The 27,461-nt window shown below is 44.5% G+C and overlaps 1 protein-coding gene across 5 annotated transcripts; it reads left to right on the forward strand.

Moving 5' to 3' along the window:
- The first annotated feature begins 1,982 nt into the window (after positions 1-1,982).
- OTULINL (OTU deubiquitinase with linear linkage specificity like) lies at positions 1,983-27,459 on the forward strand. Of its 5 annotated transcripts, none has more exons than XM_087761029.1 (9): positions 5,505-5,643; positions 6,230-6,408; positions 17,331-17,490; positions 17,599-17,630; positions 17,734-17,825; positions 19,944-20,093; positions 20,875-21,003; positions 24,279-24,551; positions 25,694-27,459. In XM_087761029.1, exons 3-9 carry the CDS (start codon positions 17,384-17,386, stop codon positions 25,871-25,873), a joined length of 963 nt encoding a protein of 320 aa, XP_087617155.1. In that variant the 5' UTR covers positions 5,505-5,643; positions 6,230-6,408; positions 17,331-17,383; the 3' UTR covers positions 25,874-27,459. The 5 variants fall into 5 exon arrangements, with proteins under 5 accessions (XP_087617150.1, XP_087617155.1, XP_087617162.1 ...); XM_087761036.1 differs by having other exon boundaries at positions 6,251-6,408; XM_087761046.1 differs by lacking the exon at positions 5,505-5,643 and adding an exon at positions 5,981-6,098 and having other exon boundaries at positions 6,251-6,408.
- Positions 27,460-27,461: the final 2 nt, after the last annotated feature.

Below are 27,461 nucleotides of genomic sequence, written 5' to 3' on the forward strand. Positions count from 1 at the left end.
CCTGGTCTGTCCTCTTCTCCCTTTTGGAGCCCTTTGTTGCCTGTAGCCTGATCCTGTTGGAGCAAAGATGACATTGCTTTCCAAAACTCCTCCAAGTTCCTAGATCTCTGCCACACAGAGTGTCCAGGTGTCCCAGCATTTTCACCATGCTCTGAAAATGCTCACAGGTCTATGGAAGAAATGCAGAGCTCAGGCAAATATTCATGCCCCAGCATGGCAGGAAAGTGAGGTAATCCATGCTTTTCCTGCTTGGATAAACCCTAAAGAGTTATTAAAGACTTATCCAGGTGAACCATCTATTCTTGGTTGAGAGATATGGTACAAAGAGTGTGGGAACTCCAAGAAAAGAGGATGAGTAGGCAGTGCTAAACATCCAGAACTGTTTCTGGCTGGACAAAATGGATTAAGAAGTACAACAGAGAAATTTAAGATGATGAAAGGGAATTCAATGCAGTGAAGACAGTTAATCTTCACTGTATAATTTAAACTAAACAGATTGCTTTTTTTTGCTTTATTTAAAAAAGCAGTACTGAGCAAGTGAAGCAAAAGAGGGTTATATGAAGTGTTTCTTTCTTCTCTCCTACTAGTTTTCTTTCCAAAACTCCCCTTGGAGATGCACTGATCCTGTAGCCAGCCCGCAGTTTTTCCCCTCTCAGAATTATCTTATTCTACTAATGGAAACTGAACGCAAAGAAATACATGCATATATACATATAAATATGTGCAAATAGATATATATTTTCTGTCTTTAAGTGTTCGCTTGCTGCCTTTGGGTGCTCACTGGCATGGAGCATGAGTAGCATGAGGGCATTCAAAGGCAGCAAGTGAACACTGAAAGACAGAAAATTCTTCATTGTTCCTGTCTTCCTTCCCCCACAGTAAATGGTGAAATAAGAAGTGTTTGCAGGCTTGCAGTCATGGGCCCCAAGCCTTGGACTAGAGCAGGGAAAGCAGATTTCACCTTCAGTTCCTGAGGTGCCAACAAACAATATTTAGGTTATCCCCAACCCCACTTTTCCAAATTTCCTTTATTGTTTTAAGCCAATGCTCCTGATCCAAGGATGATAATGGAGAAATAGAGTTTTTAAACTAATTTAACAAAAATAGTGTAATAAAAGATGTCGAAAGGGAAATCAACATTCCAGCGAAAGGGAAAATATGAATCGGTTACCATTTGGGTTCCAGCAATTTTTTTTAAATCCATCTGTAACGTGGAGCAACAGGCAACAGAAGAGGAACCTGGCAGGGCAAATGGCTGCTTCCGCCTCTGAAATAAGAACTTGTGGGTATTTTCAGAGAGGGAGACTGGATTTAGTGAACTCGTATGCTACAGCATTGGGATGTATCTTTCTATGGTGTAACTAAGAAGCAATTAGTAGCCTCAGACTGTAGAGAAACCACCGGTCTTACTTAACTTAAAATGATGAGCGAGGAGGGGAAAGGAAAGAATCTCTCAAAGGGCCCTTTGCTTACTCTTATTAAAAATCCTGTATCTATGAGGTGATTTAATCATATCTGTGTAAGCTCTGCTTTTACATAGCGTGCTAGGTCCATATCTTAATAGAGAAGGGATGCTTGTGTGGACCACCTGTTTCCTCTTCACGGTCACAGTGTTTCTACAGAAAGCACGTTGATTGCATAAGTAATGTTAAATGCTTGGCAACCAAACATGACACTGGCGTTGAAAAAAAGAGGCTGTGACTCTCCGAGGACTACCAGCAAGACAGAGACCAGGTATGGATAGTACATCACGGTCTGAAAATCACCCTGCAATCTCTGGCCCTCAAACAACTTGGAAGATGCAGAGGGAGGTGGCAATGTGACCTTTATAAATAGCTGAGTTATGCTCGAGGTTTTTTTTTTTTCTTGTGGCTTGGATATGGAGAAGCATACACAGCCTGGGTGACTTTGAAAACTTCAACGGAAATGAAACAGGAAGCCAGATCCTCTCACAGCTTGTTGATCTGTGAAGACGAGCTGAGTCTGTAGAGACTCATTTTCTACCCCCGGCAAAAGAAGTCAGGGGAGAGAAATCCAGCTGGGGGGATACTCTGGAGGGGAGATGCAGAGGCGACGTGACAGAAAGGCAAGTAAGAACAGAGACCAGTTCACTGAGCAAGAAAAACAGAGCAGAATTAACCACTCAAAGAGAAGTGTTGGTAAGTTCGTAGACCTGTCCTCTAAGTTTTGGCATCTCACCAAGCTGGTGATCAGCTATAGGAAGCTCCTGCGCTGCAGATCGTAGCTGCATGGGCATTACTTTTATCTATGCATTGAACTTTACCTGGCCTTTGTAATAACAATCAATGATGATAAATAGGGAAATGCTTCCTGACTGTTAATAATGGACTTGAAAAAGTGAAGGGTGAGGCTCTCACCTGTTCTGCACCCAGGTTTCCTACTTTTACTGGGTTGGATGCTGTTGCCTTTGTCTCAGCAGACAATTTTTGCTCTCCTTTTGAATCATTTACATTCTTTGGGCTGTGGTAATCCTGCTGCTCACCTGCAGATGGGAGCAAGAACACGGCACTTGCTTCTGCTGCTGATTTGTGGGTTGAAACAGGGATGGTTAAAATGTCTTCATACTTGCTTAGCGTGGCTTTCAGTATAAGCTTTTGCTGTAATTGCTGTGCAGTCTCGTGGGGGTACAAGTGGAGGGAGGTAGTCGCAGTCATGCCTGCAGCTTGGAGACGCCATGACCTGCAGAAAAACCTGGAGGTTCATGTTATGGGCAGGTTCATAATGCTCCCCTAAAGGAAGGAAATATCATAAATATCCCCAAGCGGTAGGGGTTTGCCATCAGCATATAGCCATGTCTCGGTATCATAAATATGTGTAAAACGCCATGACCAGAAAGTCTGGAGGAAGAGACTCAAACTCAGGCTGCTTCCAGTCGGAGCTCCCTGGAGCTCTCCCCTTGTCTCCACAGAGCTGCTGCCTACTGGGGGGCGAAGCAGGGGAGGCATTACTTCTGCGGAAACATGTTCAATGCATACTCTAAGTAAGGCCTTCTCTAGCTCCCAATATTGTTTTCCAAGATATTTTGGGGTAGTTCATACTTTCTGAAGCTTTCTGAACCCTTGCAGCAGTGTGTTTGCCCTTCTGCAGAGTCTGTAACAGAAACTGCCTTCCAGTTAGTTGCTATCCCCTTTTTGCAGTTGATCCTGGTTTAGACCTAGACCTTGCTTGCTCTCCTTAGGATTATCCTAACTCTTGCTCAGCTAACAGGAATGGCATAAGCTCACCCCAAGCCGTCCAACGCAGAGTGCAGGAGGCCTCTGTTGCTCAGCTCAGCCTCACCAGAGCTGCCTGCATCCCAGACCAAGGAGGGGCTTGCAGGGGAGGTAGAGGCCGTCCAGTGTCAGTGACTTGCAAGGAGGAGAGACGATATTCTCCTGCTGGAGCCCACGAAGGGGAAAGGGCAGTAGAGAGCTCTCCCTAAGTGGCTCAGGGAAGAGGTCCAGAAAGAGCTTAAGGGGGAAGAAAAGGCATATGGACAGTGTTCGTTAAAAAAATACCTCAAGAGGTTTCAAGTAAGTGATCGCCACGTGATTGATTGCCCCAGAGTTTATTCCCAGTAAGAACATGCGTAGAGGGGCACAGGCTATTCTCTGGCTTGCACTGAAGTGCTGAATAAATGCCCCGAGCTGAGAGCAGAGAGCCGGGAAGTGGGAAGGACCCGCTGATATGGGGGTTGATCTGCAGGGTTTGTACTATGCGTGCTTCATCTCTCTTCCCTTAATGAGTCAGCAACCAGATAAACATTAACTTTCAGGCCCATCTGCACAAGGAAATCACCTATTAAATCCTAAGATTTTAACACAGGTTGAGAGAGGGCAGAAAGAGGCAAATTTGGCTTTGTCTGGGATGCTAAACCATCAGGTGGGATGGACACTGGCCTGGCCAAGGCGAGAAGGAAGCTGGCAAGGGAAGCTGAAGCATGTGGTAGCTGCAGGCAAGACATGGCTCAAACCAATCCCAGATACCTTGGAGCCTTCGCAGGTGGATGCTGCTATATCCTAACAGCGTCTCTCTCAGCTGGACCTCCTGAGAGACAGAGATGTTAAACCACAAACTGCACGTCCAAAGGGGAAGCACCGGCTAGCTGATGCTGCAGAGAGGCATAGAGCTGGTGCTTAGAAATATTTTTTTTTTTAAAAATTGATTTTTCTATGGAGTAGCACACAGTGCTGCACAACTGGCAGCTTCAGGCCTCTTAAGTCAACTATTTACTCTTGCTGTTCTTAGCTGGTTTTTAAGCTGAGATTTTCTTTATACTCAGATAAGTGTGTTCGTGGCTTTCTATGAGTGCACGCATATAAGTGAGCGCTGGGCACACCAATATTAAACAGGTTTTGTCTGTTTCGTTCCTTGCCCAGGTTAACTGAAATAGATGGAGAAACAATCTGATATTCATGCCAGAGAGTACAAATCTCTTCACTGTTTCACAAAGAGTTTGATTTTCTATCTCCAACCATTTTAATATCTTACAATATTTTAGAAAAAAGAAAAAAAAAAAAAACAACAACAAAAAACCCTGTAAGTTTGTCCTAGCTCCGTGCTGGAGCACACTGCTTATAACTCTGTAAAAGATTTAAGTCTGCGTCACTTGTTTAGACCATTACAATTCCCTTCTCTTTTTCCTGCAAAGTCCCTAGGGAGAAGGAAGAAAATTGTTCTTTAATGTGTAACCGGAAAAGAAATTACACCGGTCTATGCAAATTCTCTACATACAGCTGGGACAAATTGCACCTAAAAGACTGCTAAAAGGGAAGGTACCTGGCAAGGGTGAACTTTGTTCTGGATGAATGCATTTCATCTTGGTAATGGGTGAATTGGTGAGGAAATCATAGAACGGTTTGGGTTGGAAGGGACCTTAAAGATCATCTTGTCCGACCCCCCTGCCACGGGCAGGGACACCTCCCACTACACCAGGTTGCTCAGCGCCCCATCCAACCTGGCCTTGAACGCTTCCAGGGAGGGGGCATCCACAGCTGCTCTGGGCAACCTGTTCCAGTGCCTCGCCACGCTCCTAGTGAGGATGAATGTTAAATGAACATTTAACGATATGGAAAAAATAACCCCAACAACTCTGAAGTCGCCAAGTTGTGTTTACGTTTCCCGGCTAGAGTTCAGACCGATGCTGATGACGCTGGTCTCCATCAAGGGAGCCGCTGCTGCAAAATGTAAAATAATGTAGCGTGACACCAAAGCACAAATTGCATCTAACTGGTGGAGGAGCTGCAGGGACTGCTGGAGAAACGGCGAACTCCACCCGTTTCGTAAGCTGAGGACGGGCCGAGAGCTGGGGACCAGGGTCAGCCTTCCTCCCCGAAGCCGGGCCCGCCGCCACCACGCTGCCTGCCCACCCCTCCGCTTCTGGGGGCGGCTGGCAGCTCCGCCTTCCCACCCCCCGGCGGAACGACACCGGCCCCGGGCCGGGGCCGGGCGGAGCGGCGGGAGGGCAGGGGAGGGAACGGCAGGGAGGGAAGGGGGCGCCGCCGGCGGCAGCGGGGCCCCGGGCCGGGCCGGGCGGTCGCGGGGGGCGGCCCCGCGGGATCCCCGCCCCGGGCGGCGTCGGCCTGGCGTTTGTAGCCGGGGTTTGATCCCCGGGCAGGCGCAGGCGGAGAGCGGCGGAGCCGGGTGAGGCGCGGCGGGGGCCGCGGGGGACTGGTGGGGTCCCCGCCGTCGCGACGAGGGTGTGGGCTTATTTGTTATTGCTTTTTTATCTTATTGTATTTATTATTTTGGGGGGACCGTTTTCCCGAAGCGGCAATACCGGGAACGCTGCTCTAAAGGTCTGGGCGGCCGGACCGCCGCGGCTGCGCCCCCCGCGGCCCGGTGCGGTGCGGGGCGGGGCGGAGCGGAGCGGAGCGGAGCGGAGCGGGGGCGGCGGGGCCGGAGCGGCCCTGCCTCGCTGGGCCCGGGGCCGCCCGGCCGCGGAGGGGCCGGCGGGGCTGCGGGGGAGGCTGGCGTGTCTGAGGGGGTCGGGGTCTTGCGTGGGAGCCGGTGCGTCCCCAGGGCGCCGCGCTGGGAGCTCCAGCGCACGGGGAGGGCGGCGGGGCTGTAACACAGCCGCCCGTGCCGCTTTCACGCAGGTGTGCGTTGGGGTTTGCTGTTCGGTTTTTCCGTTGTTTTATTGTTTGTTGGGGTTTTTCCTTTTTTTTTCTTTCTTTTTTTTTTTTTTTTTTTTTTTTTACTGTGTGGAATCTGAATGTAATTGTTGCAGACTGGCTTCTGTTCCCATCAGAAAGGTGAAGGCTTAGGAAAAAAGGGGATCAGAAGCGAGCACGTGATATTTGGGAAGACTTGGGACGATGGACGCGCACCCCTTCCGATCTGCTTGCGTGTAGCTCTGGGTGTCGTGCAGCTCTTAAACCCACTGCGAAGCGGTCTTGTGGATTGAAGGTACCGTGCCCTGCCAGCTTGCTTTTCTGCTGTACATTTTAGGATGCGTTTCTGCTTTGATGGTTACTGGTCCAGCTCTCATTTTGCACTGCCTTTCGTACTAGCCCAACTGGTTTGCTTTTTGGAGGAGCTGTACAAACTGTATTCAGCTTGTACTTTCATTTTCTGCTGTGGAGAAACAACCAGACTTCTGTGGTATTTAGTAAGGGAGTTCTAAGCCAGCGTGGCGCCGACTGCTCTCTTGCCAGTACGTGCGAGTACAGTTATTCCCACTTCGTCCTTCGGCCCACTCCAGCTTCTGCAAGTGATGAAACAAAGAGGTAAAGCGTGTGAAACAGGAAGAAATGACCCGTTTGGGGTTTAAGGCTCAAACAACTTCTTTGTAGTCACTGAAGTTTGCTCCTTTAAGAATTTTATTTCTTTACTGCCGGACAAATAATTTAATTAGAAATTGAAGGGGACACCCTACAGTAAGAGGAAAAGCTGCAGTTTTGCGCATCTGTACAAAATACTACCAGGTGAAGGGTGTTAGAACTGATTTTCAAGGGCAAAAGCAGCACTAAAATGCTGGTCAGCATATTAAATGTAGGTGCTTTTATGGATAAGTATCTGCATTTGGATTTGGAATTCTGAAAAAAATTATTTAATTTTTGTAGTTCTGAGTTTTTTTGCCATTGGGATATATGTTTTTTCATTTTGTGTAACTTTTTGGACCGGGTCGCCTGACTAGATGGTGTGGATTTCCCGTCATCAGGACTTTCTGTCCACCTTGTTTCTTAGATACAGCTTCCAGGTTAAATCCTCACATCCTATCTACCAAGGATGTAACAACAAACATGAAAGGGTTTTTCAGTAATGTCTGCAGCTTTTCTTGAGCTTAATGTCTGAAAATGATTGATCTTGCATGATTACCCAGGCAAATGAGTTTGAGATTTCAGAAATACCTCTGTGCTGTACCTCCTGACCCCGCGCAGCTGAACTGTGGGAGTCACGGTGCCAAACTATGCTAGGGGAGATGCGTGTGGTTATCATTTAGTTGTTTTGAAAACACAAGGGAATAACCAGTGCTCAGGAGTCAAAAGGTTGTATAATTACGCTGCTTGCATTACGCTTGCATAACTAAATTTGTGAGTGTGATTAGAATCGAAGAAAGTTTACCTTAAGGAGTTTCTTCATTTTCCCTTGTTTTAGGCTGTGAAATTATTTAAAAAATTACCGTTGGGCCGCATTAGTCCTATTCTAATGACATTTTTATTCAGGCATTCTGACTTCTAAAGGAGTTACAGTACTCCTTAAAGTCAAACGCTAATCTGAGTTGCCGTCTGACATCTGACCCTGAATCGCTTCAGGATCTCTTTTCTGCTTTGAGGGAATTTGGGAAAGCGCGGTGGACACACAGCATCCTCTCTGTCCTCCTGGGTTGGAATAGCTGGCACGGTGCCGGCGCGTCGCAGTAGCAGGGAACTTTGCCCGTGTGCTCTCCCGCTGGGATTCCCGGCGTGGCAAACACCGGTTCCTCTGTGCATGGTTGCAGTGCCGGGGATCAGACACGACAATGTCGTGCCTTCCAGAAAGAGAGAGGAATAGCTATGTATTAACTAAAATGTCAGTGTTTCGTGATAGAAAACTGTCAGGACTCATGTATTTCAGCCACAGCAATGTAAAAGTGGTCAATGACAGTTTTAAGAGCAGAGTTTGTAGCTAGGGATCTTGTACCAGTTGTGAGGTGCTAGAGAGAGTTTAGTTTGTACATTACAAAATTTGGTTTGATGGAAAGTTTGTTTTTTTCCCCATGAACAGTATAACTCATGGTTGGGCTATCTGTTGACTGATCGTATAAAATCATGTCAAAGTTTTGCCCCAGCATAAGTGAGGAAAAAAAGGAGATAAGAGTGTTACTGTCCACTTCTTGAGAAGGCTCCGGTGAAGGCAAACATGTTGTAAAATACTCCAGAACTGCTGCAGGCTACTTCCTGAATTTTCTGAGAAATATTTAAGTCAGGAGCTTTTAGTTTCTTTTCAGCTGTATTCTGTCTTTTTAGCTTCTTCCCGTTTTTTCACTGCTGAGGAGCGATACTGTACATTTTTGGCATCCTCAGGATCCAGACCCCAGTGCTTGGGATTTCTCTGTAGGCTGTGTGGAGGTGCTGGAAGCTGCAGACAGAGAGAGGAGGTGTGTCTCTAGCTCCTGTCCGCATGTCACCGGCAGGGACAGATGCCATTTACAGCATGTACACGTGCAGGGGGATGTGGCTGTCAAGGCAACTTGTGCTGCCCAAACATTTATTTCAATAAACATTTCTCTGAGGAGGAGGCTGTGGGCCGAGCAGAAGAGTTGCGTTATCTTATTTGAGCCACATCGGGTTAAGGTGGAGGGCTAAAAATACAGGATGATGTGGCTGTATATGCTCAGTCTCTAGTCCTGTCTGCATGTGGTCTTAAGCAAGACCCCATCTCAGATTCCTTGTCCATAATATGTTGCCAAGATTTTCCGAATTTTTTGAGTGTTTAGCGTTTATGTTTCCAGGGTGGGGTGGTCATGTTGGGTGAATGGTGCTACCGAAGTGGGAAACACGTACCTTAGCATCAGACTAGGGCCTTGATATGATGTGGTGTGCGTGGGGCTTTGGCTGCCTTCAGGTCTGCCCTAGCATCTGCGCAGCAAAGAAGCATCATGGCAGGGTGCTTGGCACTGCCCGCAGGTCAGCCTGGGAACACTGGCAAGTTTTTAATTGCCGGGTTTCTGCAAAATCAGTCTTTCTGCAAACTTAAATACTTGTTTCAGGTCTGTCTGTGTGACAAAGAGGCGTCCTACCGGTTCCCCCCAGTTCTGTGCCGAGCACAGCTCCACGCCACGCGCGCGCCTGCCGTGTTCGCCCCGGCGCGACCTGCGGACGCGTTCGCTCTCCTGCAGTGCTGGTTTCGTTTCGTGTCGCTTCCTGCACGCGAATTTCAACTGTGACACACTTGCCAAAGGCTGAGGTCTTAAAAACAGGGGCTTTCATATCCTTGTAGACCTTTAAAAATTACACTGCCCAGTTCCAAGCTTAGAAACTGCCTGGTACTCTGTATTTCATTTTCTTAGTTTACAGGTGAAAGTAAGTAGTGCCTCTGCCAAGTGCAAGCCCCTCAAGAAGAGCTCGATATGCAGGGTCACACTTAACCGTATTTTACAGGGCTGCATAATTTGTATTTTATGTAGACCTTGCCACGGAACTGTCCAGTTTTTAGGCAGTTCATGCAAATGCAGAGGTGTCAGGGAGCTGTGGTCTTTTGGTCCCTGGGACCGATGTCCGGAGCGCTTCGCTTGAAGCTTCTCTTGGCATCCAAATGTCTGTAACAATACCAAACGTGCATCAGCAATAATAGTAATGTGTTTTTTACAAGCAGAGAGCTTCCACACAGAATATTCTGGGTTCTTGAATCACATTTTTATGAAATGTTTGTACTAGCTATGACTTTGGTATTACACTGAGTGATGGTAACTGAAAAATTTCAGTTATCTTGATGCAGTCAGTTTTACCTTTCAACATGCCTTTTTTGCTTAACATTTTCGGCAAGAAGTGCCTGGTAATGCAGTCTCAAAAAAAAAAAAAAAAAAAAAGGCAGAGGACTCCTATGTGCGTGAGCTAATTAAAACATGCCAGTTTGAAACTGTTGCCCTTTAAAAGATGAAGAGAGGGCAGGGTTTAAACACACCAGCTGCTTCCATCCTAATAGCATTAGCTTGGCAGAATAAAGCTGAAGTTTTGACTTTCATCAGGCTGGATGTTGAGAGGCAGGGGGAGAGAGATGCAAGACCAATTTCTTTCATTTGCATTCAGAGCGATGGCTTTGACATTTTGCTTTCTGTTGCCTTTCCCTTCTGCTTCTAATCTGTCTTGGAAAGAGGGAGGGAGACAAATAAAACTCCCAAGCAAACAAATAACACAGCTGGAATAACCTCTGCACATACCTAGTGGGAAAGCACAGGCTTTGTGATCTGAGGCACCACCAGGAGATGTGAATTATTTGTGATCATTAATCATAAATTATATGTGATTATTGATCCATATGAAAAATACCCAACTCTGCGTGGTGCTTCACGCAGAGTTTGGTACGCTTTTGGAGAGGGCTGTGCTCTGAAGACAGACATAAAATCTGTGTCATGAGGTACAGCAGTCAGACCCTGTACGGAGATGGGAATGACGAGCTACATGGATGCAACCTGGTCAAAGGGGGCTGGCTTTCAAAGCAGAGTCTTTGCCTGATGGCAGATGTATGCACTGCCTGTAAGAATTAACAGCTGTGACTGATACTGCTTAGACAGTAAACAAGCTCAGATGAGTTGATTTTTTTTGTTTGTCATGGGTCACTTGATGCTGCTGGTTTCCCAGCTATCACTTGGGATAACTGTTTGTCGACAGGTAGAAACTTAAAATTCCTCAGACTGTCCTGCAGTGTGTGCCTGCCAAATTGACTGGCATTTCTTGCTGCTTTCTCCTCTGGGCTACAGCACTTCAGCAAAGGACCCCTCAAGGTGTCAAGCTGCTGTTTAGGACCGTGCCAGCTGGTGACCACCAAGGGGCTGGGGACTCACCCGGGGCCGTCCAAGGGGTGTTTTGTCCCAGGAGCGCTGCCGGTGGAGCCCAATAAGCAGCTTGTTTTCCTCTGTGCTGCTTGCATTGAGATCCTTCCCATGCGGGTTTCTGTTGACATTCCCTCTTCCTCGATCCAGGTGTCTTTCGCCCCTCCTCATGTGCCGAGTTGGGGAGCTCCTCTGCATTGCCGCTCGCATCCCTCCTCGTGTGCCGACGTGGTGGCCGCTGCTGCGGGTCTTGCTGGAGTTGCAGAGCCCACCAGTCCCTTCCTTTGGTGGGACGGGCGGCGGGCTTGAGGAGGTCCTGCTCTTCTGGGGTGGCAGGGACCTGGCACCTGCGCTGACGGGGCGTCGGGTGTGCATCCAGGCAGGGCTGGGGGCTCTTCCCACGCCGGGGAGCCCCAGGGAGGGGGCAGCCGCCGCTGCAGCCTGCCGGACCTCTGCCCGGAGAGACCTGGAGGTATGCTGCCTCTGGTACCACCCAGCCTAGTGACTGCGCATCCTTGGAGGGTTGGGCTGTAGGTAGAAGTCTTGTGCTGTGTAGCAAACAAGATTTAAAAAAAAGAGGAGGAAAATAATTCTTAGTGCTACGTAAGGCTTCAACTTTTTTTCCTATAACAAAAGCTTCAGTTATTTAGACAAATCAACAGAAAAACCCAAGGTATTTATACCACTTAGCCCTTTGGCTAAACTTAAGCGTAAGAAGATGTTCAGGAGGAAAATATTTCCTTTACTGTGTCACCTTGGATTCAGCACAGAAAAAAAAAATATTGTAAAAGGCATTTTGAGAGTTGTGTTTGCAAATAGATAAACCAGAAACAAACATGAGCGGCATTAGGGATGACTCAACATGCAACTCAGCAGCAAGCGTAATAAGAATCCTTCGTGTGGGCTTCCTTCAAATAACAGATTTAGTGCATTTGCGTAAGTTCTGTTTGAAGTGTACAGGCATTAAATAGCAATTCTGAATGAGAACGGATTTTTTTTCCACATTAAAAAAAAAAAAAATCATCACAGTAGCAGAAATTTCAGAGGCTCCTTCTTTAAAAGGAGGTTATTTTATTTTGTCATTATTTTTTACTCATACTTAGGAATAAGAGCTTTAAAGAGATACTTGTTTTTTATGGCATGAAATGCTTTCCACTTATTGCTCCGGACTGTAAATTCTCTGAAGGCTTCTCTCATGTTTTTTCTTACATAAATGGAAGTGTAGCTGAGCTTTATTCATCTTAAGGTCCTGGATGAAGCACCCTCTGCCTTCAAAAGGAAGCTGAATTATACAGGAGATCAAGAACTGAACTTTCCTTTTGTTCTTATAGGCATTTGGAGAGAGGGAAATGGTACGTACAGGTTAGGGCACCCGTTAATATCTTGATTATGTAGCTGAAATTGGTTTTGTAAAGGTCACTCTAATAGGGTATATTTTAGATAATTGCACAGTAGGTAAGAGTGCATTATGCTTGTTGCTACAGAGTAGGAGTAAGTAAGTGTCACAACTGGATAGATCTGTTTCCAGCAGCAGTTTAGGTCCTGTTGATGATCAGGGAGTCCAAAGAAGGCTGCCAGCCTTTCTACTCTATTTTTCCTGAAAGATCTTTGCAGAAAGGGGACAAGGGCTGAGGGAGCACTGGGGACTCCTACGCAGGACAGCTGTGTAAATACAACCTTTCTTGCAAGTGATGGGTCTCAGTGCTACCAAAACTATTCTGTTCTGTAGGTACTTACATGGTTCTAGTTATGGTTTGGGGCTGGGATTCTGTTCTGTTCTTTTTTGGAGTAGAAGTTGAGATCTGATCGGCAGACGTGACTTTTGATAAGTCACTGATGATTACCATCTTTGCCTGTAAATGATTCTCTCTTTCTTCTTATACCAAGTAGAGATCCTCATCTCCAGTTGTTATGTTAGAACAGGTGAAGAAGATTTGCTTACCAAGTTGACATTGCTTTGCTCTGTAAAGGAAGGGTTTCATAATGAAATAGTTACTGAATTAAGCAGTGCTTCCCACATATCTTGGTATGTCTTTGATCTGTTCTGTTTTCAGTAGTCTTTCATTTTTTTGGCGCGGCACTGATAATAAACTGGGAAATCAAAGACCTTGTAATCACTTGGCACTACTTAAAAAGGCACGGTTCTCTCTTCTAAGCTGTTATGGGGTGTAATGTATTGTAGGTATTGAATTTGTATAATTAATAGCTTTTTGTCTGTGTCTCCCTCTTGGCTCAGTCAGTTGAGGTGCATGTGCACATGTGTGCATCTGTGCATCGTGCTGATGCCTGCTCTATAAGGATAAGTTTGCTTGTTTTCCCTTAAAAGAGGGACTTAGCCTATTTTATAACATACATCAGTACTGATACTACATAGTCTGGAAAAAAGTGATGTGCGACTGTGAAGAGAGCTCTGCAGGCACACACTGAGTGCAGGCAGACTTGGACCTCCATGCCAAGCCTTGCATCTCTCAGTTGAGGGGTCTCCCTTCCTAGCTCTGGGTCCAAGGGAGGACGGAGAAGGAGGGGTACAGGTGGGCAGCAGAAGGGTTGGAACAGAGGGATCCCGAATTCTGTCTCCCTCTTTGAAGGAGGGGATACCTGCTTTTCAGGAACTAGGGACATAGTGTTGTGTGACGGGATTATGAAGCTTGGCCACTTTATGGTAACAAGTACTGTGTCCTGCTTTCAGTACCAGAAAGACCGTGAAGAGGAATGTCCTGAAAAGAAGTCACACGATCAGCTTTTAATTTTGGAAGACGCTCTGTTGTCTACCTGATGGCCCTGTTACAGGGAGGGAGGAAAAAAGTGAAAGGGTGACTGTGCCATCAGACACGCTGGAATATTGGATCGTGCTTCAGCGCTGCGTACAATGCTGCCTGCTAGTTCCCAAGCTGACCCCTTACGTTTTGCATTTCATCAGTTATGCATTTTTAAGATGGCAGCCTCCAGAAGAGTTGCGAGGGAGTCAAATGTGGGGCTAATCCTTTAAAAACTCTTCTTGAGTTACTTGTGAAAGAAGCAGATGTTGCCGATGTCTCTTACTCATCTTTTCTCTGGCCTTTTTTGTTGGTTTTTTTTTTTTTCTTTTCTTCTGCGTCTCTCCTGCTGACTTTGTGGGGGGTAAAGGCTTAAGTTTAGCGCTAGCAGGAAGTTGATGATGTGGCATGAAAAGAAAACACGGTGTACTACTTGCATTGTAAGATAAACACTGCTATCAGCTCCTACTTCACTGCTGTTCAACCTCTGTTCATCCAAATTTCTGCTAGGAGCTGTGTTAGAAGTCCCAGGGCTCTGTTCTCCTGCGTGGGAGAAGAGTCAGGCCTCCCCATCCTCGCAGTGATGCTGGCGGTCGGTCTTCAAAAATATGTGAGCCCAGCAGCTGGTCGCAGCACCGACAGGTTGTCACCATCTCCTGAGGAAGAGGATGAATTGTGTCCTTATCCCAGGGAATGGATTGGGTTTAAAAATCCGTGGGTTTATTTTACTCCCCCCCACCGGTGTGTAATTAATTTAATTGCTCTTCGGTTTCTGAAGAATTTTGGAGGGGGCAGGGAGGAGGTGGAAAGATCTATTTTAAACTGCCCACTTCTTTAATTCATTTCTTGTTCGTGATGTATTTTTACGAGCAGTACTTTGCAATCCAACTGCCACTTCTAAATGTCATTTACTTGAATAAAAAAATGTAATTACATTTCTAAGTGTGACATAAGCACTGAAAGTAGCAACTGAATCACAAAGTTCTGTTTGAACAGCAGCTTTCCCATGACAGGAGGGAAGGTTTATGAAGTCCAGGGTATGCTGTAATACAAGTGTAGCAAAAAATACTCAAAACCACTTGTTTGCAGGTTTTCCCATCTCCCATTAGGCTTTTTATTAGGGAAGTAGCTACTTCTAAATCCCCCATATTAAATCAAAATGGTTGAACAATATTTGGTTGTCTCATGTTCTCTGACATCGATTTGTGTTTTTGATTGAAATCAGTAAGCCAGTGCTTCCCAACACCCCTTGAAGAACAGTTGCCCTTGCACCTGTTAAACATATGCCTTGAAAGGGGGTTTGCTGGACTCCAGTAGGTTTTTTTCAGGATTAATACCATCAAAAGCTTTTTCAAAAGATTGTTTAAAGGCTGATGCACACCTCTCATCTCTTTGCCTGTAAAAGGGGTAAAGGAAGAAATTTTGCATTCACATGTATTTCTGGTACTCCAGAAAGCAAAGTATGTAATTTTAAAAGAGGGACCAGCTCTCACTTTTTATAGTCCCAGCTTGTTCAAAATCAAAAGAGGGACCATACAGCCATTTCAAGTAATGAAATGAAAGTCCGCTGCATCTTCCTTTAATACTGTATGTTTAAATTGCTGTTAACGAATTTCCTTTGAATCATCACTGGTTTTCGTACAACAGCATGACAATGTAAATCCAAAATACCTGCCGATCCATGGGCTGATCAACATTTGTAAGCCTTCAGGTTCCATTCTAGTTAGCAGGAGGTTCAGTTACTTACAGTCAGCTGAGGTTTTCGCAGTGCTGATGCCTTTATTCTAAAGAAGAGAGAGAAAAAATTGTGGTGGCTTGATTCTGCCAGGACTGTCACCTGTTACTCATTCTCAGTTGTTGTGCTCTAGGTTGCCATTTGGGTGCTTACTGAAATGTGCCTCTTGGTGTCCATCAGCAGTAAGTGCGTGTGTGCGCGTGCGCTGTAAGCGGGAGTGTCCCGGTGTTTCCATGAGCTATGCCATTTTCAGAGCTTACAGCTGCTGTTTTGCTGTCTGTTACTTGGCATCAGTAATAAATGTTTCCTGCAGCTTCAGGTTTCTGGTCTTTCTGATTGTGCGTGAATGTGTGTCTTACTTTTTCCTACTCGGCGAGTGCAGGCGTAACCCCCGGTCGTGCCCAGGACGCACGCGTTAGTGCAGCACACAAGTAGAAGCTGACAGAAGACGTGTCCGTCGTCTTGTATGTTCACAACATACGGGGTTTGTGTAGGTGGGAACGAGCACCCCAAAAGCTTCTCTGAATACCTCTTTAAAGTTTATTAACACCTTTTCATTCACAGCTCTTAACCTGCCTTTTGTTCATGGGAGAGATGAGGTCTGGGTCTTGCCTCCGGACAACTTGCATTTGACATCCTGTAATAAAACTTCTTCAAACAACATAATATTGGAAAAGGCCAAATATCAGCAGTGCCCTGTATATATGCAACAGTGCTTGTAAAAATGTATGCGTAGCTGTTTACCTCATTGCCAAGGTTGGGGTTCATAGGTAACTCTTCGACTGGGTAGTGGTCCACAGTGCATGGGCTTAAGTTCCTTGGAAGACTTAAGCCCCTCTTAAATTTCCTGTTAAAGCCAGGAGGGGCAGAAGTTCAACTGACATAAAACTATGCTGAATGAGTAATTCCCTTTGTGGACTCTCTGGAGAAGGATCTTTTCAGCCTTCTCTGGGGATGTCTTTATAAAAAGTTGAGTTCTCTTAAAGTTTTGTACTAAATCAATAAATAAGTTAATAATAGAGCAGCTGCTGATCATAAACTCTGGGAATTTCCTATACTCAAATTTCAGCCAGAGGATAAATTTCTCACTTAGGGAGCAGATACTGCCTTTGTCAACTATTCAGTCTCCAGGCCCTCTCTCAATTCTAGGTTTTCTTATCAACAAAAGATAACCAAAACCTTCCCTAACCCTGCCTGTAATGCCAAGAGAGCAACAGAAATGTGTCCTGGTTTCTGTCCGTGAAGAACAGTGAGAGCGCACCCCCTTCGTGATGATCTCCTGAGCTTTCTACCAAATCCCCGCAGGAAGAGTTTTCTCTGGAGTTTTAAATTGACCCTAAACTTACCCAAATTGAGGCAGGAACATTCCTTTGGTTCCCTGGGCAGTCGTGTGGTGCTTGGTCAGCTAATATTGCCTTATATGGCCTGTTTGTAGACTACAACTCCCAGGAACCCCTGGTCTTTAAAACCTTGACTGAGTGACAAAGTAACGATGGTACAGGTCTCTGGATCAGCACATCCTGAAGCAAAAAAAAATTATTTTGTTTTTGTTTTTGAGCAGTTGCTTTGATATCAGTCTTCCTGTGACTCCATTGTAACTATCTATCTAGCCTTCACTGTGTGGAGGAAAGCTTGGAAACGTGAACCACGTGCACCCAAAACCCTAGAAACTTGAAAAACTAAGTATGTAATTACATGTATTAAGTATATAAAAATATACTCGCCTTTTACATTTCATGTTTTGTGTTTCATTTAGAGTGGTATCGTACTTGGATGATTTTTCATTTTGTAAGAAAATAAATAGAAACAAGTATTGCAAAACAGTGACAAGATTTTTTCCTCTCTCTTTTTATTCCTGTTTTAGGAAGGCATGAGGTGCAGTCCTGGACAACAGCCACCAAGCAATCCTTGCACCTCATGTGGCAAAAAGTGAAAGTGCAGCTAATGCTAAGCATGTCTTTCCTTGTTGCTGTTTTTTGGTACTGCAGAAGGCTATACAGCTTTTTAGCACAGCTACTGAAACGGTAGGTTTTTATTACGCAGACTTTAATCTTCCACGCTATTGTTTATTTCAGTAGATATTGACCTTTGACAACTCCTCTTTGACACCTGTTTTGTCATTTCGATTTCAGGTGGAGCAACTACCTTCAGAGGAAACTCATAAGTAATCTTTTTGTTGTCATTCCACATTCATTAGTCCCCCCGCAACTACCCTTTAGATGCAGAACAGCAGAAGGTAATTAATCTGTGAATTAATCTCGATTTAGGGAATCTCAGTGTGCTGACAGAAGTTGATCTACTTGGTTATAGCGCGAGAGAATGGAAAGGAGAAACAAAGCAGGCCAAACATATGAGGGAGGTAAGATTCGAATTTTAATCTCTGCATGAGGCCAGGGGAGAAGAAGCATCTGAGTCCAATACAGTCCAGTCCAGTGAATCAGCTAACCGTGACATTATATCCTCATACGCTCATGGTGTGGCATTTCAGACCAGCACAGGACACATGTAGCACCGGGTCCGTATTTCTGATTATCTGACGATGGTGGGAACACTGACCATGAGATGCTGAGAGAGATCGAAAAGGCAGAGGGGGCAGGAGATGCAGTAGTAATGAGAGATGCCAGCTAGCCATCTGCACTGGCAGTACCTGTGGGGTTGAACTTCAGGGTGCTGCCAACAGCTGTTTCATGGATCAGCTTTTCAGGGAGCCTTTAGGAGAGGAAGAAACCCTTGCCTTGGTCCTGAGTAGTGCACAGGATCTGCCTCAAAACGTTGCTTTCTAATTTCTGTTGCTGTTCTCTGGAACAGGAGACAGCACATACTTGTATTCAACATGCTTGCAAGAGTAACAGAGAAAAAAAAATCATAACTGCATCCACCTTCAGAAAGGGAAACTACATAAAAACAAAGTAGTATGTTAAGAAGAAGCTAAAAGACAGCTAAGAGTCTTGAGTATTTACAGTCAGTGTATTTGACATATATATATAGCTTTAGGTCATGGTATTGGAATCACAGAGCAGATGCATAACAAAAAGGACTTAAGAAAGGGTAAAATGAAGGTGATACGGCTAAGCAGCAGCATAAGGGAGTTATGAGAAAAAAGAAGGTATCTTTCAAAAAGCTGGAGTTGTCCAAATGATGAACAGAGACAGGATCCAACTTTGCCAGATTAAATGCAGGAACACGGCAATGCCAGAAGTGCCCAGAACAGCACACAAGAAGGCCAAAAGTGATTTGGAGGAACAAGTAACAAAAGATAGCAAAACTTTTAATAAATTTGCAAAAACATACTGGGCAACAAGCCTTTCAGAAAATCCATGAGCCTTCTACGTGATCAGAGCTGAAAAGGAGACTGCCTTATATAGAGCAGCCGGTGGGTGGCTGGTTATATCACACAGAAGTTATTACAGTAAGGAGCACATTTTAGGATGAGGTCTGATGAGATCCTGAACCAGCCTAACCTGCTTGCTGTCCCCAGAAGCGGCAGTCCCTTGCTTGTCTTGTCTCTCCCTTTTCCTCACTTCATTCTAGCTAAGCAGTCCCTCTCCCTCTTTCGTGCTGGCTCTTACATCTTCTGTTGGATGTCGTTCACCAAGATGGTGAGCTGATAGATCCGGTCATCCTGAGAGACCCTTCTCTGAGCCACCTGGGCTTGCTGAAGCAGCAGGAAGCTCCCCCGGCAGGATGAAATCAGTGGGCTTACTGCCACAGCCAGCGCAAAGTAAGAGTAGGGGAGACGATGCAGCTGGGAAGTGGTGTTGGGATGGGTGAGGAAGCAACTGAGATGAAAGAGGACCAGGAATTGAGAGCATCTTCCTGCCCCTTTCAGGAAGCAGACTGTGAGACTGATGCAGCAGCCTGCAGAACTGTAGAGCCCTCTTTCTAGTTCTCTGCTAGTTTATTGATCGGAATTCTGTCGCCAAGGGCTCAGATTAGAGCCAGAGGTAATGCAGAGGAAACACAGGGAGCGTGTAGCTGGAAGAAGGGCCACCCGCTTCAGCACAGAGCTGCCAGATCCGCTTAGGTCACCGTTGCACGATAGATTGAGGTCAGTGCAAGAAGATCTTTCTGCCAAAAGGAGTTTTCTCCAGACGCCTGTTCCTGCCCTTTTGCTGCTCCATCCCACGTGTTGGCAGACGTTGTGAAGTGGTCAGGGTTAAAGCTGTTATGGCAGAGAAGCCTTCGCCGATCTGTTCCGCTTTGGTTCACCATCTGAATGTTTACACTAGCGACTGTGCAGAGACCGGAGGGAGTCGCTGGGTTTGGAGAGAGTGCAGAATCACTCTTAAGGGGCGGTGCCAGTATAAGGTGTTTACAAAACCTATGAAGTTAGAACATTTTTGTGTATATAAAACTTACAAATATACTCGCTCTTTCTGCTAGCCCCCTCTTTTGAATAGTTTGGAATTGGACTCCAGCATGGGTTTGGTCTGAGATTTAAAATGTTTATTGCTAAATTTTTGGGGTCTTTTTCTAGGCATATGAAGAATTGTTTCGGAGCTATCATATCAAATATCTGCGACAAGTCAGGAGGGACAACTATTGTGTACTAAGAGCAGTGCTTTTTCAGATATTCAGCCAAGGCATTCCTTTTCCATCATGGATGAAGGAGAGAGATATATTAAAGGTAAAACTCACTTCCTAAACGAACGTGATTCAGGTGACCTTGCACTGCAGAAGGAAGCTTTGTTCAATGTGAAAACTGACGTGTCTGATACGGAAGCAGAGGAGAATCGTTATTTAAAGAATTTAAAGAGAAGTTTTTCAAACTCTTTGAACTACATTTAATTGAAAAAGTGTCCCTGATCTAAACGTACCGAAGCGAACGTGAGTCTAAATGGTAAAAAAAAAAAAAAAAAAAAAAAGTGGATGGATAAATGTTACTGCCACCCTGCTAGATGTCACTCCCTTAACACAAAAGGATATCTGAATCCTCCTCATCCACCTCCGTGCAAAGTCCAGTGGCTCGCTGAGTAGCTGCTGAGCGTGTTGCTGGAGCAGCAGGAATCCTGCCCTGGGCTCCAGCAGGAGACAGCAGCGGGGAGGTGGGAGCTATAGCTGCTGCCTGTAGGGACGTGTGTGCAAACTGCAAGGTGTCTGTAATCCTAAAAACTTCATGAGTTTGGATGTATCCAGCTTTTCCAGAGTGCGGGTTATATATTTTGCTAAGAGCATATTCTTTTTTGGCTGACCTTGTTTTAAAAGTTTCTTAAGGGCTTGGCAGTCAAATGGAGCCTTTTTAACATTTGAGTTGTTCTGAAGCCCGTTTTTTTTGTTGTTTAAACTGTACAACCAGAGGACAGAACCACATCATAAATTAAAATGTGTGTAGACAAGTTTATATAACATTATAGTCTACTTCTTGTTATGGTTATGACCTCTAATTATGTTTTCCCCCTCCCCGCCAGCTCCCTGAAAAGCTTTTGTATTCTCAAGGTTGCAACTGGATTCAGCAATACAGTTTTGGGCCAGAAAGATACGTGGGTCCCAATGCCTTTGGTAAATTGCGCAAATGTATGGAGACATTGAAGACAAATGTGAGTATTTAGGAAATGCCTGGGGGAATGAGAGCACTGAGAAATGAGTTGAGACAGTTAGGGAATTGCTTCTTGTTACATATTTCTGTGGCAGTCAGCCTCCCTCCCAGGTGCATAGCGCTGAGCTGCTGAGCAGGCCATCGCCTCTCCTGCAGGGGAATCCAGGTTTTGGGGATCTACTAGGTTAAATACTAGGGGTCCCCCTGAAAGGTAGGGAGTCCGTCCTCCCCACAGCTGTTAGTTGCTACATGGTTAGTTGCCCTTGCCATCAAGCGGCTCCTGCAGCACCTCATCACTTTGATTAAAAATAACAACGTGCTGTATCAGATCCTCCTACATTCCTTTCCCAAATGGGAGGGAACAAATGAATAGTGCATTTTTTTCTCAAACTACTGTCTTTCCTCTGCTTCTCTCTCCATGAAATGTTCTGTTTATCCAGTTTTACTATAATTTCTCTCTGTAACCTGAACCACTTGATTACAAAGACCTGTCAGCCTCACTGCCCCCTCTGCTCAGCACAGCCAGATTGCCTACATTCCCAGCCAGAAGTATAACTCTTACGTACATATTTAAAACTTTGTGAGTTTTAGTAGCCCCAAAGCCTTTTGAAACAGAGATAAACGTTTGGCCTGACAGACCTTGCCCTTCTCTTGAGCTCCTCTGGGGTTTCTGCGTGTCTGCAGTTGCGTGAGCTGTGGACTGTTCCTATTTGCTTTGCCACAAGCTGTTCCTAGCACACCACCACCCGTCTCCTCCCCATCTTCCTCCTGCCGGACGGTTGCTTTGTATGCTCTCCTGGGTCACAACGATCAAATGGATACTGGTATTTGCTGGACTCACGGTTTTGGCCAAGATTAGGTTGAAATGCTTCTCTGAAGGCATCCGTTATCCAGTATGTCAGACCTTAAGCTACCATTTTTAATTCTACAATACACCTTATGGTTCTGGGTTGTCTTACCACAGCCACAACAGCTTATTTTACTGGTACACATTTAAGCTAGTTCCTTTTATGTGGCCCTGTGTATATAAGCCACAACTCTGTAGTTTTTAAACCTATTTTCAGTGATGGTAATTATTACTTAAAGAAAAACAAAAACCACAAATAGACTGATTTAGCTCTAGAAACAAAGTATTGGTAATAAAAAGAGGGAATTAAAATAGAGATCTGGTCTTTGTCCCTTGCCTGCACCCTTGCTGTGCCACAGGGACAACTGCCTGTCTTCTTGAGACGTGCCTGGTGGTTCTTGCATGCAGTTATCATTTTGTTCTGGTCGCTCTTTGCATTTGCTAGTGTTGGGTTGTTAGGCTTTTACTTTTATCTTGTTGTAGTTCTTTGTAAGTTCATGTTAGTTCCTTGGCATGAAGCATTTAAACTGGATGTTTGTACAGAAAAAAGTTTCAAGTCAGCATGGTGAACAAATCCATACAATTAAGAAATTGTTGCAGAGCAGCTGTATTATGCATTACGCATAGTAACTGGGCATGAGGTCTAGCTCCCAACTTTATTTTTATAAAGATGCTGTTTGGCCAGTGAGAGGGATTTTTGCCTGTTTTCACTAACAGGGTTTTATGGTAAATTTAATCATGTGAAAAGTGCAAAGGAGCCAGCACTGGGAGTTCAGGTTCTGCTGTATTTAACTGTCTACTTAGTTCTTTATTCAGCTGATACTCTAGGAAACCTTGTGTGTTTCCACAGAGTTTGAATAGCCGGATTTAGTAAATATTACTTAGTGTCTGAGGCTTACAGATGCACGCCTGCTCCAGCTATGGTTTTAAGATATAGGGGTGTTGGGGAGTGGACACTGCCAAAGGTATTTTAAGCCTTTCAAGGAGTATTAGTCATATACTTGCACGCTTTTTTTTTTCCAAGAGGCTTGCTACGCACCCCAGACTCATGAGTCTGGGCCTCACTCCAGACTTGCCTCCATTGCCCAAGCCACAGAAGAGTGCCTGATTGGTGGGTAAGCTGGACACATTTGCCCCTCTGCTGCCTTTCCCAGCTCCATCATCATCTTGTGAGCTGCTGCCTGCAGATGCTGTTGTGCCTGGGTCATGCTGGTTAGTAGGTGCTTTACACTCAGGACAGGCTTTTCACTTAGGTAGTAGAGGTCCACTAGCAAAGGGGCAGTAGTGGTTCATCCACTTGGTCTCATTTTTAAGCTGTGAGGGAAGTCTTCAGGAATGCATGAGGAGATGAGGGATCTGTTTCTTGATTTAATATTCATGGGTAAATTAGATTTTTGTTGTTGCAATTCACAGTTTATGGCCCCTTCAACATATAAATGATACAAGCACAGAATTAGCTGAAATTCATTTGAATCCCAGTCATTGAGCATCATCTCTTATTGTGATCCCAAAAAACCTCTCAGTTCAGGTGACTCTTAGCCACTGTGTTCAGGACTGGGTGCTTTAAGCTTTCTGATTTGATACCCAGTCCAACATTGTCTCCTGGACGGCCCATTTTCTGGGTGTGAGCACTGGCTTTTGACCCCTCTAGAGCAACAGAGAGCTCAGGAGCTCTCATTATCAACTGTGAGCAGAATGGGAAATTCCTACCCCGTTCATGTCCCATGCATGTCTTTGTCATGTCCCTTCTTGTGCAGCCAACTTATCTTGACCTCATGAAGCAGAACACACTAAAGACATACAAATGTGTAGTTCATAGTTCCATGCTGGCTTGTCCAGTTTGTATAGGTTCCTTTTAACTGGCATCCTTCTGAACTGGGCTCAGCATCTAAAGAATTCAAGCTAGCATAACTTTAATGTAAAGGGTACTATAGAGGAAAATCACTGAATTTTGGAAGCTGTAAGTTAAAAACAGGTCAGGAGTCATCCCTGATTAGATTAATCTAACCTTTGCTTATGGCCTAGTGTGTATGTCTGATAGATCCACACAGATTTCCTCTAGCTTTCTGAGGACCTTTTGGTGGCTAGGCTCCTGTCAGACTCTTTACTGACAGTAGTACCTGGATTTTCTGTGGTGATGGAGAGTGACTTTTGTACAGGAAAATTACATTTGATTTCTCATAGACTATCATTAGCATCCAGATGCTTGGAGCTGTCTGTAGCAAATAGGTTCAGCTGGACAAATGGAAACTGAAATGTGTAAGGCTTCAAATTTCACTGCGGATCCCAAAGAGCCACCTGCTTACTTGCACCACCATTTGGCCACAATAATGGTATAGTACAGACTGGCAGTTGTTCCTGTTTTGGCATTTTTCATATTAAACAGAATTCTTAATAATTTGATTAATATTCCTCTGTGTTCTTTCCAGTGGACTGAAATAAGTGCTACTAAAGATCATGAAGAAAGAGGAAACATGTGTAATACACTCTTTTCTGATGAGAGCAAGGAGCACAAACTATATGAGGCCATAAAATTCATCATGCTCTACGAAGTTGTCGAAGCCTATGAGCAGCTAAAGAACAGGGAAGAACCCATACACAACCTTTTTAGCCTTCTCCTTGCTCGTGATTCTTCATCTGACCCTTTGAGTTTCATGATGAATCATCTGAACTCCATAGGTGACTCTATTTGCCTGGACCAGGTAATGATATAAATGAAAAACACATCACAAAACTTATTCTATTTCTGACATGATAAGGTGAATATATCATACATCATCCGTGATAGCTGGCTCATTTTTTTTCTTTGGGATGTGGGGAAGTGGACTGAGGATAGTCATTTATCTTCCAGGAAAACAACTGTACTAAAATGGGGTGGACAGTTTTCTTGCTGGGCCAGAAATAAATGCTGCCAAGTTCTATCAATGAGACAATGATACCCTAGATATGTAAAATAATTTTAGATTATGCAGATTTGACCTGTTTAACTTTTCCTGTCTGTTCCACCATGCCAAACCCTCTATCATCACTTATTTTTTCCCCTCTCTTTAGTTCCCATTAGATCTAATGCCTGCTAAGAGTAGGTAATGAGAACTCTATTAATTGTTCACCTTTATATGTTAAGATTTTTTTTTTCAATTTTATATGTAGTGAGGAGTTAAGTACTGACATCTAAGCTCTGCACTGCCACTCTGCAAATAGTTTCACTTTCCAATGGGTGAAATTATTTTTTATAATCAATTTCAGTTATCAAGTCAACTGCTACATGTTGCAGTCACCTTCAGGAGCAGTTGATTATAACTGGACAAGTTCTGCCCTGTCTGGCTATGCCCAAGGATATGAGCTTTTTCCAAAGTGTTTTTCCAGATTAAACAATCCTTTGCAAGAAGTGTCAATGAAGATACCAGTTCTCAAGTTTTATACATGAACTACAAGGACATTTTTTCCTTCTACTATTTTATTTCCCTCATGTAGCAAGTGATCACAAGGTGGCAGGCTTCCCATTTTTCAAGGTATATCAGTCTTTTAATGATAGCCAGTCCCTTCCTGCTCCCCGCGAAGCTGGGCGAGCTGGCTTTGGGAGCAGGTTATGTGTTGTGTCAGGTGGAAGAGGGATGTTTCCAAAGTGTCAAGCGTTAACCAGAATATCCTCTACATGCAAAAGAACAGTTGGAACATTGAGAATACCCTCCAACTTTTCATTTTCTTACTTCACTTAGAAAAGGGCCCCTTTTATTCCTTGTCTACTGTTTTGAAGCTAGGTGACTTGCCTTAACTTGGATTATCTTTGGTTTATTTTTTTAAGTCTAGAAATAAATGTCTTACAGACTTCTTTCATCTTTAGGTTGAACTGTTTCTTCTTGGATACCTACTTGAAGTAAAGATAAAAGTTTATAGACTGCATAGGTTTAATACTGAGGAATTTCAAGTGAACTATCCAGATGAATACCGAAGGGAATGGAATGAGATTTCTCTCCTGACTGAGGACGACCGCTACTATCACATCCCCCTTTGCAGAACGTGAAGGACCAATTACTTTTTTTTTTCCTTTGTATAATATAGTGAGTGACCAGTTCCAGTGAATTAGGTTTCTAATTGGCAGCAGTAAGATTTTGAGAATGCTTGTTAATGATTACAAAATGATTTATGGGTTTGTTGTGTAAACATTTTGCTTTCCCATTACAGCTCAATTCACCACCAGTCAGCCATAAAAAACATAAAATATTTTCTATACTGTCTGGGGGAAAAATGTCGTATTTGAGGGTCATCAGACAAAAAAGCTTAGATTGCATGACAAAGAAGGCAACGGTAATGCTGAGTTTTCCATTGTTAGCCTAAGGGTTTACTCTGATATCTCTGGATGGGTTAAACTCAAGTTCCTAAAGCAATTACTGCTTTTCCCTCCTCTGTCTCTAGCTAGGGAGGATGGATCACACAGGAAGCAACTCCGGGGTCCCGCATACTCCGGGCTTAAACTTGCATTGACTTGGGGCTACCCAGGATGGGAGGATGTCAAGTGGGGCCTCTGCGTAGCTGCTTCAAATCACGTGTGGCTTCCCCGATCACTGGAACACCTCCCTCCAGGGACGGGCAGAGCAAGCAGCTGCAGGCTGTACTTAACTTCAGGCACCTGAAATTAGGCTGTCTGCACTCTGCGCTGGTATCTGAAGCTTAAGAAATGTTACACAAGGGCAGGGGGGAACCAACCCCCACACAAAAGAATACTGTGCCAGTGAACGGAAGAGCTGCTTTATAACTGAGGCAAGTACACAGGCTTTCCCAAACCTAAAAAGGGCAATATTAATAAATAAGTAACATGCCATAGAGTTAGACCCGGTAACTGCCTATGGTTTTTGTCAACTTGCAAATCCTTTAGGGGCTGATTTCAACATTACCTGCCTAGAGATACCAAGATTTCCTTTGCAGTTCATCTGAGAAAGCTGTGCACAGAATACATTCACAAACACTGCCTTTTCAGAAAATATTAATTTTCTACGCATTATGTACATTTAGCAGTGTGTATACATGTTTTATCCTCTGTGTATATATTAATCTCTTTGCATAAGATTGCTCTCTTTAGTTTAGACTTCAATGTTTGAAGCAGTTTCTCTGGGACAACTAAAAGATTCCCTTTATTCTGTGCAACATTTTGCCCAGTTCTCTTTTCTAAAAGAATCGGTTGTGTTTTGGTTATTTCTAAAATGAGGGACCTTAATTTGAACAAATATCAAAACGATATAGCAGGTCTTGCAAGATATTTGTGGAAATCTTACACTCCCATAGGCATACAGTTGTATTGAAAAAAGAGGGGGGTTTATTAAGAAGCAGAGCCTTTCCTTTCCTTATGCTAGAGCTATGGGGACAGGCAGGTTTGTTTTTGAACTCCTACAGCCAGTAACAAAAATGTGAGCAGGGCCTGCAGGAGCTAAAGCACTTGCATGAGGCAACTAAATGGTGATGCTTGCAGCACACAGAGACCGCTCTGTTCCTTTGTGTAAAGGAAAGCAATTTTATCCCTTACAGTCCTTTTATTTGTATGTGTATGTATATATATTTATGAACACAAACACCTGAGTTCTGTATTAAAACAGTTTTGTTTCCTGAAAGTTTTT

Source organism: Nipponia nippon, unplaced genomic scaffold, assembly GCF_047370975.1.
Source record: "Nipponia nippon isolate SJK-2023a ecotype South Korea unplaced genomic scaffold, ASM4737097v1 scaffold_1, whole genome shotgun sequence".
NCBI classification, from domain to species: domain Eukaryota; kingdom Metazoa; phylum Chordata; class Aves; order Pelecaniformes; family Threskiornithidae; genus Nipponia; species Nipponia nippon.